Source organism: Rattus norvegicus, chromosome 5, assembly GCF_021556685.1.
Source record: "Rattus norvegicus strain SHRSP/BbbUtx chromosome 5, alternate assembly SHRSP_T2T, whole genome shotgun sequence".
NCBI lineage: Eukaryota > Metazoa > Chordata > Mammalia > Rodentia > Muridae > Rattus > Rattus norvegicus.
This window is the reverse complement of record NC_141538.1, coordinates 19957923-19973227: the sequence shown is the minus strand read 5'-3', so window position 1 is coordinate 19973227 and position 15305 is coordinate 19957923. Positions and strand designations below refer to the sequence as shown.

The following is a 15305-nucleotide window of genomic DNA, read 5'->3' as shown; positions in this document are numbered from 1 at the left end:
CAGGGGATATCTTAGCTCGTATGTCATCTGGGACCATAGCTGGATTCTGCTACCTTAAAAGAGGAGAACATTCTGAGTTGAGATAGAAAAGGATTGGACAAGTATTATAAGGAGTTGTCAAGATGGGGCAGAGTTATTGGGAGCTTACGTTACATGCTTTTTGTCTTCAGGATGAAGTAGAAGATATAATTACTTAGATGAGAAAGACCTGGATGGATTTAGGGTACTTGTAATGGCCTAGAATAAAATTTGATTGATGGCTAATCTCTGGGTTATAGTCCACTGTTGTACAATCTCCAAGTAAGGTTAAATCACTTGCTTTAGGCACAAAGGAAGTGGATAATAATATGACGTACCCCAAAAGGCCAGTGTGCCTTGGATCCTACAGAGCCCTCCATCCCCACTCTACCATGAAAGGAGGAACTGTTGAATAAGGAAGAGTAGGGAGACTCGGGAATGCCTGAAGACCCTGAGTACCGTGCACGTAAATGCGTGCCTATGCTGGCTCTGGAGGACGTTGAGCTGAATGAACAGAGTGGAAGGATGAGGTTGGAATATTATAGGAAACTGTTAGGTAGGGCTTCAGAGTGCAGTTCACTGCATGGCTAGCTTGTTGGCCAGTGAAGGCCAGAGACTTAGGAAAGGGGGAAATGGATTAAGACCTAGGAGGCTGGGCTAGAGAGATGGCTCAGCCATTAAAGGCTAGGCTCACAACCAAAAATATAAGACCTAGGAGGCTTCCAGGAGAAAGTGACCTTCATCTTTTCCAAGGTCTGCCTTACATACTTTGTTTCAGATGTGTAGCTGTATGTAATTCTTCATGAGAGGCATACATTGCAAAAAAGATGAGCTATGCATCATTTCATTTTAATGAGGAAAGCAGAAAGCGAAGCTCTTTCGCAGGTGCTCAGTTGTCAGTAAGTAGACATCACTGAACGCTCTCTGGATAGGGAGCAGCATTCTGACCCTCCTGAATCCCCAGTGTTTTATTTATGCATCAGAAAACAGACTTTGCACAGAACTAGATCCTAAGAAATGTTAAGAGATTTCTATTGGTGCCTCGACTTTCTTACATTTCCTTTGACTGTAGCAGTAAAACATCCTCACCACATGGATTTTATTAGTGTCATTCTTGGAAATGTAGTTTCTCAGCTGTTAATAAATCATTTTTTCCAAACAGGAAATGATGGATGTCAAGTACTTCATTGATAAGCTCCTACCTCCAATTGATTGATGTCACTAAGAGGCCTTGAGTAGACGTTCACCAGCATCACAGTAGTGGAGTATAAACCTTTCCCCATGACTGATCATAAAACTGCTAATGTTTGCAGTGTTAAAATGTTTTGCAAATACATACCAATGAGACAGACTAAATGATGTCTCCCTCATGGGAAATGTATGATCCTTTTACGTTTCTATGCATATATTTGTATAATACAATTCAGAATATACTAGTATTACAGTAGGTAAGTGAAGCAACTAGCTTCTTTGTCTCAAATTAATTCAGCAAAATAAGATAACACAAGCAGAGTTTTATTACATCATTTCAATTACTAGTATGCTCTCTGAAAGTTTGTTCAGGTCTAAACAAGCTGTTAAGATGTAAGTGACTTCTTAATTCTGTGAGTTAGACTATAGTTTTACTCCACAAGTGTTGAGTCATCACGCAGTGTCTGTGTTTCTGTTTGTATTCACACATACGTGACTGGGATACCTAAGATGGTATTACATCATCCCTGACCATAGGGATCGTGCTCTTAAGTGTCAAAAGTAATACTGCTCTCTGCAATTAATCGCCCTGCTACTGGGGGACCAGGCTTCCCCCCTTCGATGTAACTTTTCTCCTTTCAAGAAGAAAAAGGTAGATTCTTTTTTGGTTTCCATAGAAAAGTAATATTGCCTCCCTGTCATAAAGAAATATCTGTCATTATATATTATTTTGACATTCTGAAACACAGACATACAGTATTTCCAATATAGGTAATATGAAAAGAAACCACACATTACTTAAGCGTACATATTTCAAATAACAATCTTCAGACCAGAATCTTCAGTGCTGGTCATTAATTCTGTGGTTTTATTTTTCTATAAAAACTTAAAGGGTAAATAATATCTTGGCGTGTTTAGAAATACTTGTGACTGGTTTTAGAATATAATTTCTTAAACATAGCAGAGTTTAAGTTTACATTTTCTGTACATGTTATGCTTAAAACCAAATACTGTTCAAGATGAGCAGTCAAACTTGTTTTATTTTCATCTGGGTAACATGCTAATTTGAAATTTTCATCTTCAGTAAAGGAGCTTTTGATAATCAGTCTCCTGTGCAAATATTAAAATAACAATCATTTGATTTTAAATCATCAACATGTTCAAAATACTGCTGAAAATTATTTAATTTATGGATAATAAGGACTGGTTAGAACCCACATATATAAACCCATATTTATAACTGTTTCCACACAGTTGAGTATGTTACAAAAATTATGGTTATTTCTGAACAGTTTCTTTTCCTGCTGTTTTTCAACCGACCAAGAAGAAGGAAGCATCTTTGTAAGCAGGAGCTAACTGATGTGGGGTCATTTGGTGTGTCCGAGATAGAGTGTTAACAATGAAGCCGATTGTTTATGTCTAGATTTAAAACAATTTCAAACAATCATTTACTATTTTGCTTTACTTTGAAGAGCATACATTTACTTCAGTTATTGTATCTGTAAAAATTTATTTGGGGTAAGAAATATTCCGTTGAATTTGTGTGCTGTAATGTGGGAAAATGTCATGTTTTTCACAGTTTCTATCAATGTGAAATAAAATTTAATTTTGGCTTTATCAATTGTTTTATATAGTACTATTTCTTTTCTTTCTTTCTTTTTTTTTTTTTTAAGATAGGATCTTACTACATACCCCTGCTGGCCTGGAACTTGCCTAAATAAACTCTTCTAAATTGCTTTTGGTCATGGTGATGTATCACAGCAACAGAAAAATAACTAATCATGCTGACCCACCACTCACACATTCACCTGCCTCTGCCTCCCAGTGCTGGGATTACAGATGTGTGCCACTGTGTTTCGATATACATTTAACCCCTAGAATAGTCAGCCAAAATAAGCCCCTCTTTATGTTTATACGTTGATGTTGGCTACTGTCGTATCACAGCAACAAAAAAAACAACTAATGCCATCGAAGATGTGTAGCAAAAATACTGTCATTTCTAGCATCCAGTCTTGCAGATTTACCTTGCAAAGTAGCACCACATTTCCTGTGGTTTTTATTTCTGAGTTAAGGTAAGGTCTTGTAATATACTTCTGGCTGTCCTGGAACTCACAGCAGTCCTCCTGCCTCAGCTTCCACAATACTTACAGGTGTGGGCCACCATACCCAGCTTACGTTATATTTTCTAATTACTTGCTCATGCAATGCTGAAGATTAAACCCAGGTACTTATGTATGCACTAGGAAAACAGTCCGCTGAATAACATCCCTAACTTCAGGTATTGATAAGTATTTCATCAACCGTATTTTTGAAAAATACATTCCATGCTTAATTAATTGTAGTCATAAACAGCAGAATTTTGCCAGCTTTTGCAGTAGGTCTTAAATTACTTTTTGGAAAGAAATGTATGTGACCCTTGCCACACTCCTAATAAAAACATTTCAGTTTTGTAAAGATACCTAAAAACTGAACAAGGAAAAAGTGCGGAGGTAAGCTGTGCCTGGGACTAGAACTGTTGGCACTCAGATTAATTCGCCTAACTCTATGGTGTTTACCATCGTTCTCTGTACACACACCCCCAGCCCCAATGGGGTAATATGTTTTAAACAAAGGTATAGTTCATATAATGAAACACCTTTAAAATGCTGAGTCAGATTATGATGCAAATCATTACACCGTGCAGAAATTGTGATCTCCAGAGCCTTAGAGGTTTAATGAAACAGATCATGTGGCACATTTAACTTCGGGCAGATGAGGAAAGATGCAGAAATATCCACCACTACAAAGTCATGATCCTCTGGAGGTTCTACATAAGGTGAACTAGTAAAATGACCTTGCTTTCAACAACAACAAATAAAGGACCACTGGTCTCTTTTACACTGAATTGTAAAAGGGGAGAAATTGTCCTTCTGAAATTCTTTAACAAGAAACTTGTTTTCACATGCATGTTGGTCTTAAATTTATAATATGTATTATAAATCTGATATATATGTAATGTATATATATGTAATACATATAGGCAATGCATAAACTTATAAATTAAAATCAGGGCACTCGGGCATGTGGAAGAGGTAGACATTTAAAAATGCTTTGTGGAGAGTTCCATATGTTTAGCCCTATTACAAGTGAGCACCCTCAAACCATATAGAACTTGCCGTGAGGGAGTGCCCATGACGAAAGTATATGGTGATGAGATACCAAGAACTGAAGAAATAGACTCTGGGGTTAGTGTCTGAGAATATTAAAGACAGCAGGGAGAAACAGCATTAAAATGCAGATTTGGAGGGAGTGGGGATGTGGTGAAAATCAGCCACTCCAGTGAAAGATCTCTGTGGAAAAGTAGCAAAAACACCTGAAAGACTCAAATGTCAAAAGGGGGCCAGATAGACAGAATGCCATAGAATGGACTGAAGTACAAAAGTGGTTTTCAGAAAAGAATGAACAGGCATTGTCTTAGTTTGGGACTGATTCAGGGTATGTTCAAATAGTGACTCTTTAAAATATGCACAATGTGTGGTGTAGAGACAGCTCAGTTAAGAGTACTTGGTATTCCAGAAGACCCAAGTTCAAATCCCAGGACTCCATGTCTGGCAGCTCACAATTCCTTGTAACTCCAGCTTCTGGGGAGCCAACACCCTTCACTGGCTCCCACGTGCACATTTTAATTCAGACATTTTTGTTAGGTTTACCACTTTAGAGATTATATACTAGCAATTAGTTTGTAGGAATAAAAATTAAATCATCATTCACAGTTTCTTACAAACAAATAAATATAAATCACAGGATTTGGAGGTCAAAAACTTCTACAAAGTAACAGCAGCAGACATGAACATCTAACGTGGAGTTTGTGGATCAGGCTGTGGATGGGATGAGGTTCATATATTAGAATTCAACTCCTCTCGGTTTCCTGTTGCTGAAATAGTTTGACTGTTTCAAATCGCGGTTCTAAGCTGCAGTCCACTCGTTAGTGTGGAAGGCACAACAGATTTAAAGGGAGCTGGTCACATTGCGTTCAGTGCTCAATAGCTGTTCTGCTTTATGCAGTTCCAAATCCCCCTGCCTGGGGAGTAGTATTGGGGTTTTGCCCAGAGGCTAGTCTGGCTGATTATCCTTATTTCTGTCAGGTTAACAACCATCACAAAAATAGAATGATGTTTGGAGGGAGGACTTTTGTGACATGCTCAGGATTAGCCATTAGGCCGAGAACCGTATGTTGCAATCACAGTGACTGTATAGGAGGTAGAAAATAGCCACACATTCCTCCTACCTCTTGATAGACAATGTCCTGCACCATCTTGGTAATCCCAACCAAAGAAGGTGTCACCACATGGACCTTTGCCAATATAATGTCATCCTGTATTTTACTTTCAAAAAAAAAAAAAAAACCCCAAAAAACTGATTAGCAGATATTGGAAGATTTTGCATAGTAAATGGCTTCTCTCTCCCCACATAGGTGCACAAATTTATTGCAGTTCCTAAATAGTCCCAATGAATTGTTAGACACAGGTACTTTAAAGTTTATATAAAAGACAAGAGAACTGAGCCTGGCTGAAACAATGCTGTGAAAGTGAAGTGTGGCATCTTAGAAATGACTAAATAGTGCCAGAAATTCATATTGACAGAGATAAGCATTCGCATGAATGGGACAAAATAATGCCGACAGTTACAAAGGCACAAGGGGTTGAGCAAAATGGATAGCCATTGACAGAGCATTTCCCTCTAAACCTTAACCTTGGACAAAAGTGAAAAAGTCAGCTCTTTCAACAAGCCTATCCAGGAGAAAAAGCCAAGCAAGTGTGGGGTGTTGGCACACATTTAATCCAAAGAGCTGGGTGGATTTCTGTGAGTTCAAGTCCCTGTCTTCCAAAACATGTTTGCAGACTATTGATAACCAATCATATACATTATGTAAATGGCTTTTTAAACATTAAAAAAAATCTAATTTTTAAAAACCTTTCGCTGAGCTACATAAATGGTTAAGATTGATTGATATTACAGACCATAAAGCAATCGTAAGAACCACAGAAAGACTGGCATACCTATTAGATCTTCTTAAGTAAAATGATAGTAATGGCGCTAGTGACATTGCTCAATAGCTAAGTACATTGGCTGCAAGTCTGATGAGCTCAGTTCAATCCCTGGCACCACATGCCGGAAGAAAAGAACCAAACGTTAAGAAATAAAGTTGTCTGTTGTGCATGTGAATATATGTACATATATACAGGAATAAATGAAAATGTAAAAATAATAATGCCAATTATGATACATATGTAGAGAAATTGGATGTCTACTACAGTGCTGGTGAGAATGTCAAATGGCATAGTTGTTTCAAAAAAGTTTGGCTATGTAGCAGAACCCAATTAATCTACTCAGTTGATCCCTCTGGTGGCTACCTGCCCCAGTGTTCTGGGTTCCCGAATGAAAGACACACAGAACACAGCCTTTATATTTTAATAAGCCTAAAACCGCTCGATGGCTGGGCCACTTCCTAACCTCCACATGGTTAATCCACCTCCCTCTAATATTCTCAAGTCATTACTTAATAAAATCTATTATTCCATCATTGCTGCCCCAGACCTAGTCAGGCAGACCTAGCCTACATGGCAGCTAAGCTCTCTGACCTGCACCTTCTCAGGCACGGTGTGTCTCCTTTCCTCCACCTTACCCTAGCATGGTGGCTCTCATTCCTCCTCCTCCATGTCTGTCCCCAGCCTGAGAATCCTACCCACCTCTGCCCTACCCAGCCATTGGCTGTCTGCATATTTATTTACCAGTCAGAACCCGTTTAGGGGCAGGGTCTCTCAGTGTCTTACCTGTGGGACACTGCAAAAAGTTTTCTGGAAGAACATACTTAGCAGGAGACTACAAGCAGTTACACTTAAGCTGTTAGAAGGAAATGTTAAAGATGAGATAGGCAAGAAGTAAGATTAGAGGAGGAACAAAGTCAAACAAGCCAAAGAGGGTTTTTTGAACAGCTTTTCTACTAAGGAAAATAAAGGCTTACTTTCTTAGGTTCCTACTGCTGTGCTGAAACACATGACCAACAGCAGGAAAGGTTCAGCTTACACCACCCGGTAATAGTCTATCACAGAGCAGTCAGGGCAGGAATTCAGAGAGACCTGGAGGCAGGAACTGTCGCAGAGGCCACGAAGGAGTGCAGCTCCTCATGCGTTGCTCAGCCTGCTTTGTTTTAGAACCCAGGACCACCTGAGGATGGCACTACCTACAGTGAGCTTGGCCTCTCCCCATCAATCATTAAGAAAATGCCCCACAGGCTTTGCCCACAGCCCAATTGTGTAAGGACCATTTTCCTAATTGAACCTGACTCAGATGACTTAGCTTGTATCAAGTTGTCAAAAACTACCTGGCATCCTTACTGAAATAATTTTTTGCTTGTTTTTGTTTTTTTAAGATTTATTTATTTCATGTATGTGGGCACACTCTCACTGTCTTCAGACACACCAGAAGAGGGCATCGGATCCCATTACAGATGGTTGTGAACCACCACGTGGTTGCTGGGAATTGAACTCAGGACCTCTGGAAGAGCAGTCAGTGCTCTTAACCACTGAGCTATCTCTCCAGCCTGAAATAATTTCTAGAATACTATGAACAACTCTATGTAAAAATAGTAGGCTGTGGATAGAATAGAATGTATGAAGCCATGAGTCCAGTCCTCAGTGCTGCAAAAATCCTAGATAACATAGATAAACATGAACAAAATGTCTATAAATATACAAATTGCCCAGACTGGCTCCAAGAAGATAGAAAAAAAATGAGTTTGGATCCATTAAGAGACAGGATGGGGGTGGAGGAAGAAAAGAGGGGGGAAGAGAAAAAAAAAAACAGAAAAGCCCAAGATCAGATGGTTTACCCTACCAGACCTGAGCCCCTGAGCTTAATTAAACCCCTTGCCTGGTCTCCTGAGCTCTCATTACTTACTTGCTTCATGGTCAGTTTTCCCCCTAAATCACTGCAAAATACAACCAAAACAAACACTTGAAAAGGGCAGCCATTTGCAGTCAGCTGACATGAGACTTAGCAGTGATTGGGTGTTATTTTTAGAACTTGGTAAATATGTGTCTGCTATTCCTACATAGGGAACTTGGTATTACAGACATTTGCATCATTCCCACTATAGTGGAAACTCAGTCTGGGATTAAAGAACTGATTGAGTTCTATCAGCTAAAGAGAAACCCACAAGGCACCATTGTTTTCGGGTGGTCTGAACTGCACTAGAGCCCGGCATAATACCAGGCTACATGTCAGAGTGGAGCCACTTCTCCCAAAGTTTTCAGCTATCAAACTGAAAACTCTTTATCTGACCTTCCCAGATTTGGAAGGGGGAGGAGGGATCAGACTTACCAAATAAGTCAGTTTCAGTTTGACTAGTAAAATTCACGATCCTCAGTCCTCACACAAACATAACATAATGCTGACTTCTTTTAAAATCATTCTCTCTGTCTTAGTTTACAAAGAAAGTAACCAACCACTCTTTTTATTTTTTTATTTTTATTTTTTACATTTCTCCTTCAGCTTTTTTCCTGCCTATATAGCAGTTCTTGTGCTTGGCCATTCTGAACATGTTTCCCACTCAGTGGAATGTTTTATTGACTCAATAAGGTGCTGCAGTCGGGCTGGAGAGATGGCTTCCGAGGTTCTGAGTTCAATTGTCAGCAATCACATGGTGGCTCACAAGTATCTGTAATGAGATCTGATGCCCTCTTCTGGTGTGTCTGAAGACAGCTACAGTGTACTCTGGATATAATAACTCTTTTTTTAAAAAAAGTCCTTTATAAAAGAAATAAGGTGCTGCAGTCAACTGAGACTTTCACATTGTAATTCTGACCTTCCTACAAGAATACTTTTCACCTGTGTCAAACTGCATGAAAGAACACCCCTCATTCTATGACGGGGTTGGGGATTTAGCTCAGTGGTAGAGCGCTTGCCTAGCAAGCGTAAGGCCCTGGGTTCAGTCCCCAGCTCTGGAAAAAAAAAAAAAAAAGGAAAAAAGAAAAAAAAAGAAACAGTCTATGACACCAGTAATACCAGCTACCAAGGCCACACTGCAAGATCCCATTTTCCAACAGTAAACATTGTTTTTAATCTTAAAATACAAGCAAACCCAGTCTAAGAGCATATTTAAAATTCTAGGCTATCCAGAAAGTAAGAGTGGCTCAACATTTTAAACCAATCATGTGTATGTACCATTAATAGTGTTAGATTCATTTCGTTTTTACCAGCTATAGAGAGAAGGCAGGAAGAAGGACTTGGTTTGACCTCAGGTGGGACCATATTTATTTATTCACGTCAAGGGGGCATTTTGTCATCCGTGTGTTCAGCTGTCCAAACGGGTGAAAATGATTTAGTCTATAAGGGAAGTTGGGAAATATATAGTCCTTCATCAGGAAACTAGGAGAAATAACACCTAATCATCTCAACACCAAATTACAATAGAAACAACAAACTAGAAATAGGAAAACCACGTGTCCCAAAAAAACAGTGGACATTATATGCCACAAAGGAGAAAAAGTTTTCCAACTACAGTCAAAGACAAGGAAAAGAGAACTGTTTTTATTTGTATGGTAGAGTGTACTAAAAGTTGTAGAGCTCCAACTATACCTCTTCAGAGACTGATTGCCCAATTAGAACTGCAATACTGTGAAGGTTGGAATTCTGCATACCCTCCTAAACTTGGGCTAGTTCAAGTCCTTTGAAATAATTACTTCTCGCCCATTTCTGTGTCTAAAATCTTGTGACTAATAGATAAAAACCTCTTCGAGGGGTTGGGGATTTAGCTCAGTGGTAGAGCGCTTGCCTAGCAAGCACAAGTTTTTTCGGTCCCCAGCTCCGAAAAAAAAGAAAAGAAAAGAAAAAAAAAACTCTTTGAATTTTAGCAGACCATTAGCTTCTATCAACCCAAAAGCTTCATCTTGCTGCAACCACCTCTCTGATGTATCCACCAATCTATTTTAAACTTGCCCTGATTCATGACTTTCTCTTCTGTAGAACTATAAACTTTCATGAAACTGCTTCCACTTTGGAACCTGGAATTTGGGATAAACTAACTCTTTGTTTCCTACCATGGTCACTCAAAATGGCCCCAAAACAAGCTATATTTTGAGTGCTGGGCTTAAAGGCCTTCAGAAACACAAGGCTTTTTTTTTTTTTTTTTTTTTTTTTTTTAATGATGCTAGCTAGATGTGGTGATCAGCCTAGTGCTTGGGAGGTGGAAGCAGGAAATAAATTCAACCTCAGTGACACAATAAGCTTGGGTATTTTCACCTTGGGAGTGGACCTAGGTATTGTCTACCCACTCCTAAAGTTCCAAGGACAAAAAGTTAACTCAGGGTAACCAGTGAGTTTATAAGGCTTATTTACAGTACATAGAAGACCCTAGAGTAACCACAAGGGAAAGTCTGCACCTTCCCCATCCCCTTCCTCTAGATAATGTGGATAATGGATCCCAGCCTACAGACTATCCCTTCCCCGCGGAACCTGCGGCCATCTCCTTTTAGGGCAGAACTGCCAACTAGTTGGGGAGGGGTGGCTGAATATTCAGGTGAGGTCTGATGGTCCCCTGGGCCTACTTCTGTGGACCTTCGATAGTCAACAAGCTTTCCCACGCAGGCACAACTGAACTCACGAGAATAGTGGCTGTTCGGCTCTATGGTAGTGATGGTCAACAGAGGCCAACCACAAAGCCTGTCTCAAAAAATAACCAAATAAACCAACAAATTTAAAAGAGCTCGATACACTAGCAATGAGCAGGGTGAAGGAGCAACTGAGGAAAGACTCCATTTACAACCGCATTCTAAGGACTGCAATACTGAGTAAATTAGCCATAGTTAAACCAAACCAAACAAAATCACACTTTAAAATTGTCCAAAGGGCTGGAGAGACGGCTCAGTGGTTAAGAGGTAAAGTGCTCTTCCAGAGGTCATGAGTTCAATTCCCAGCAACCACATGGTGGCTCACAACCATCTGTAATGGGATCCGATGCCCTCTTCTGGTGTGTCTGAAGACAGTGACAGAGTACTCCTATAAATAATTTTTTTTTAATTGTCAATTGAACGTAAAGTAGCTTCAAAACAATAGAAATAACTATTTGAATGCATCAGAAGACAATATTAAAATGGCAATGGTTACTCTGCATGACTTTGGATCTGGCCATTGCTTCTGAGATTTGTCTCTGCTATGGGGTACCTGAAGAGAAAAAACCTCCCAAGAAGTCTAAATAAGTCATATGGAGTTTTTATTCACTGCCAGCGGAGCTGCCCCAGACAAAGTATTGGGGAGCAACCTCAACCTTAAGTGTGTGTCAAAGACCAGCCTTGACTTGGAGAAAGGTTCTGAGGAAGGGAAGACTGGGAACGGTGACGCAAGACTCTAAGTCAATCCGTGGGCTCTCACTGAAGATCCACATAGTGGCTTACAATTGCCTGTAACTCCAGTTCCGGGGCACCTGACACCTTCTGGCTTCTACAGGCACCAGGCATTCATACATAAATCTTTTGAAAAATCAGGCAAAATTGTGCATTTTTTGAGAAGATAAATGTATAAAATGAGGGTATGCCCTATATTGTAAAGGAGAAAGTATTGTAGGAAGAGAACAGCCAAAGCATCATGAAGAGTCAAGAGCAGGGAAAGTGGTAGATCGCTGCTGAATGGATTAGGCCATGAGAGGGGCCAGCAGGGCGAGGGAGGACCAAGCACCTAGATGGTGCATGCCGGAATGACAGTTTTAGATAGGAATCAGAAGCTGTGGGAAAGGAAGCCCATGAGCTGGAGAATTTTAGGGTAAGAGGCTAGGATGCTGGATATCCAGACTCTGTAACTGATGCTTGTGATGCTAATGGAGTTATGCTAATCAGCCCCTCAGTCATCCATTTGTCCTCAGTCTCTTTTGGACCTGATAATAAAATGATAGAAAACTTGGAAACTGTCAGTGGTCATAATGTACAGCCCTGGTGGCTCCGTAAATGTCTCATACTTGTACTTGAAATCAGTTAAACGGGGTATGGTGGTGCTTGCCCGTACTCCTAGCAGATCAGGATCTTATGGCTAACCTGGGCTACATAGAAAACTAAGGTCAGCTTAGGCTACAAAAGACTTGTTTAAAAATAAAAGTTAAAACAGTAAACTTGATGTTTCTCTTACCACAGTTAAAAATTAATCAACTTGGGGATGGGAAGATGGCTCAGTGGACTGGAGTAGTTGTTTTCCAAGCATGAGGACCAGGGCATCTGAGATGGAATTCCCAGCACAGAGTTGTGCATTCCTGTAACCACAACGCCTGGGAGTCTAGAAGATGCCAGTCAGCTTAGCTGACAACCTAAACTTCTAGTTCAGGGAGAGACCCTGTCTTAAGGCAGTGAAGTGGAGACCAGATATTTTGAACCATAAAAGCCTTAGTATAGGGAGAATCTTACTAAGTGGTAGATTTTGATTAATGGTAATTAACTTTGAAATGCTGTTATAACTGAGAATAGTATGAATCGGTAGTAAATGATTTACCTGGCACAGACCCACTTTCTCATCTGCAAATGAGAAAATGATTGTCTCCTCTTTATTACCTCACAAGGAAATTGAAGGAAAAGGACAAAGAAAGCAATGGAAAGTGAGCTGTGGGTGAAAAATGGTACTGAACTATTTCTTTTCAATAGAAACTGATTGTGTGAAGTGGAATTTACTGTTACCCAGGGAAACTACTTTATTTGCTCATTAATAACTTAAACTTAAACTCATTAATAACTTAAACTTAACCCAGGGAAATTATTTTATTTGCTCATTAATAAACTTAAAGCGTGAAAAGACACGTTAGTTAAACACCACGGCCTTCTTTCATGCTTGGTGACACATGTTTAATTAAACACAAAATGTGTTTTGGTTAAGTTTTTCATGGGAAAGAAGACATTTTAAGGTTTAAAGTCTGTAATGTTCAGTGGTTCCTGACTTATTAAAAACTTTCACACAACGTTTTACAGAAGTAAAAACAATCCCAGACACTATACTCGTAAGTTTTCTACCTTGGCTTTTTTTTTTTTTTTCTAAGGCACAATTCTCAGGGCCTTCTTTTAAGTCGGTTTTCACCCCCAGGCGATAAGGTTTGAATAGCCGAGACCAAGAATGACCCTCGGTGCTCATGCACTTGAAGCCCTCGGCTATGCCCGCCCGGCGTCCCAAAGAGCGCGGTTCCGGAGGGGTTCCCTTGGAACCGGTAGCTGTCTACCGCCTAGTGCCGGTGTCTCTCCGGCATGACAACCAGGGTAATCCGACTCTTAACTCTCCAGCAAGGAGAGTCCGGAAAGATCCGGAAGTTCCAGACTGAAGGGGCCGGGAATACATTAAGAGGACTGCGCGCGCCAGAGCGAGCGACTTTTGCTTTCCAGACTCCCGCGATCGATTGGTAGCGCCTGCGCGTTGCGCGTGGCGCTCGACTGATACTACCTAGGGGGTGGAGCGTTTGCCTCCGCCGCCGCGGGCCGGGTCTGTGAGGAAGGCCTAGGCCGTCGGCTTCGGGGCTCGTCGAGCGTCTGCGCAGCTTCTCTCGCTTCCCGTCCGCTGTGGCCGGGCGAGAGGGGCCTTCCGGAGCCATGGAGGACGAGGTGGTTCGCATTGCCAAGAAGATGGACAAAATGGTGCAGAAAAAGAACGCGGTGAGCGGGCGGGCCCCGGGCAGGCCGCGGCCGAGACCGTGACACCGGCTCACGCGGAGTCAGTCAGGGCCGGGCCGCGCGCCCTCCGGGCTTACACGTCTGTGCTGGGGACGGCCGCAGTGAGCCCAGGACTGAAGCCGTCAGCGGCTGAGAGAATGTACGGTGGCCGCCGCCGGTTACCTCAGAACGGCTTCGCTGGGTGGCGCGGTCAGTTTCAGACGGGCCATAAAGTGTGTTTATCCCAGCTCTACCTTCGACCCACTTCGTAATTACAAACAGAAAATAACGCGGTCTCTTAGCAAGTAGGCCTGGGTGCGATTTGCCGGACAGCTAGAGTTTGAAACCTCACCAGCCGGCTGCTGGTAGGTGGGTATGGTGCTGAGGTAGTGGCGGGACGGATGCTATCCTCCGGTCATTCATTGGTCTGTGTTTATGAGTCCACCGGTGTGTACCACTTTCCATCCGTTTGCTTCACACTTGACCTCCCTTAAGCCAACTTCACCTGAATTTGTTCTTCCGTACTCAGCAGATTTGCATTCTCAAAAATACCAGAGACGGTTCCCGTTCGTGAAGTAAAAGCCGTGCAGAGATGCTTACATTTGTGGAGTGCTTTACAGACCTCTGCAAAATTCTTTTGTGACTAGGACCCAGCTGTGAGTGCATGGTCTCTCGGTTTTATGAGTCCAGAAACTTAAAGTATTGTTGCTTAAATACTGTGTAGTTTTGGTTGAGCCAGGAGCTCGCTGATTGACCACTCACTGCCTGCTTAGGAATTAGTGGTAATAACAAATAACTTAAGACTTCAGACAACCCCGGTTCCTCTTTCTTCAACAGGTGCGTTGCTCAGCATCTAATTTCATGCCCCGTTAAGCTGTATGTGTGATTTTGGTCTTTTCAAATATTTCCTGTTTGTTTTCTGTTCCAGATATTAGCCTGTGTTGTTTATCTTCCTTACCGATTGAGCCATTTCATTCCTTGATGAAGGAAATGAATTCTTGTTATACGAAAGGTTGAACATTTTTTTGGATTAAATTGGGAAACTTCTCAGTCTGCCTGGAGGTTACCAGATTGCCACAGAGGAAGCTCTCGGGTGGAGATGGGGGGAATCATTAACTTGGTAACTTATTTTCCCAAATACATCAGGACAGACTTAAAGTCACTCTCAAATCTGCTTTCTTTTTTTTATTTATTTATTTATTTATTTTGTATATGAGTACACTGTAGCTGTCTTCAGACACACCAGAAGAGGGCATCGGATCCCATTACAGATGGTTGCGAGCCACCATGTGGTTGCTGGGATTTGAACTCAGGACCTCTGGAAGAGCAGTCGGTGCTCTTAACCTCTGAGCCATCTCTCTAGCCCTCAAATCTGCTTTCTTGTAGTGCAAAACTTTAACCAGTGTGAAAATTTTCCCTGAAAAAGAAAGAGAAAGCTGGTTC

The 15305-nt window shown here is 41.2% G+C and overlaps 3 protein-coding genes across 28 annotated transcripts in view; 2 read left to right on the top strand and 1 right to left on the bottom strand.

Moving 5' to 3' along the window:
• Positions 1-2945, top strand: part of Lypla1 (lysophospholipase 1) — a 29151-nt gene extending 26206 nt beyond the window's left edge. For 5 of the 9 annotated variants that reach the window (NM_001429411.1, NM_001429409.1, NM_001429410.1 and 2 more), the window contains 1 exon segment: positions 1181-2945. In NM_001429411.1, the coding sequence (NP_001416340.1) occupies positions 1181-1234 (54 nt within the window). In that variant the 3' untranslated portion in view covers positions 1235-2945. 9 annotated transcript variants of the gene reach the window in all.
• Rgs20 (regulator of G-protein signaling 20) overlaps positions 1-15305 on the bottom strand; it is a gene marked incomplete at its 3' end in the record, with an annotated part of 597802 nt that overhangs the window by 392157 nt on the left and 190340 nt on the right.
• Tcea1 (transcription elongation factor A1) overlaps positions 13681-15305 on the top strand; it is a 37872-nt gene continuing 36247 nt past the window's right edge. For 9 of the 17 annotated variants that reach the window (XR_015619792.1, XR_015619793.1, XR_015619791.1 and 6 more), the window contains exon 1: positions 13681-13865. Coding sequence is in view for 4 of the 17 variants with exons in the window: in XM_087549639.1 (XP_087405765.1) it covers positions 13803-13865 (63 nt within the window). In the remaining 13 variants the exon portion in view is untranslated. 17 annotated transcript variants of the gene reach the window in all.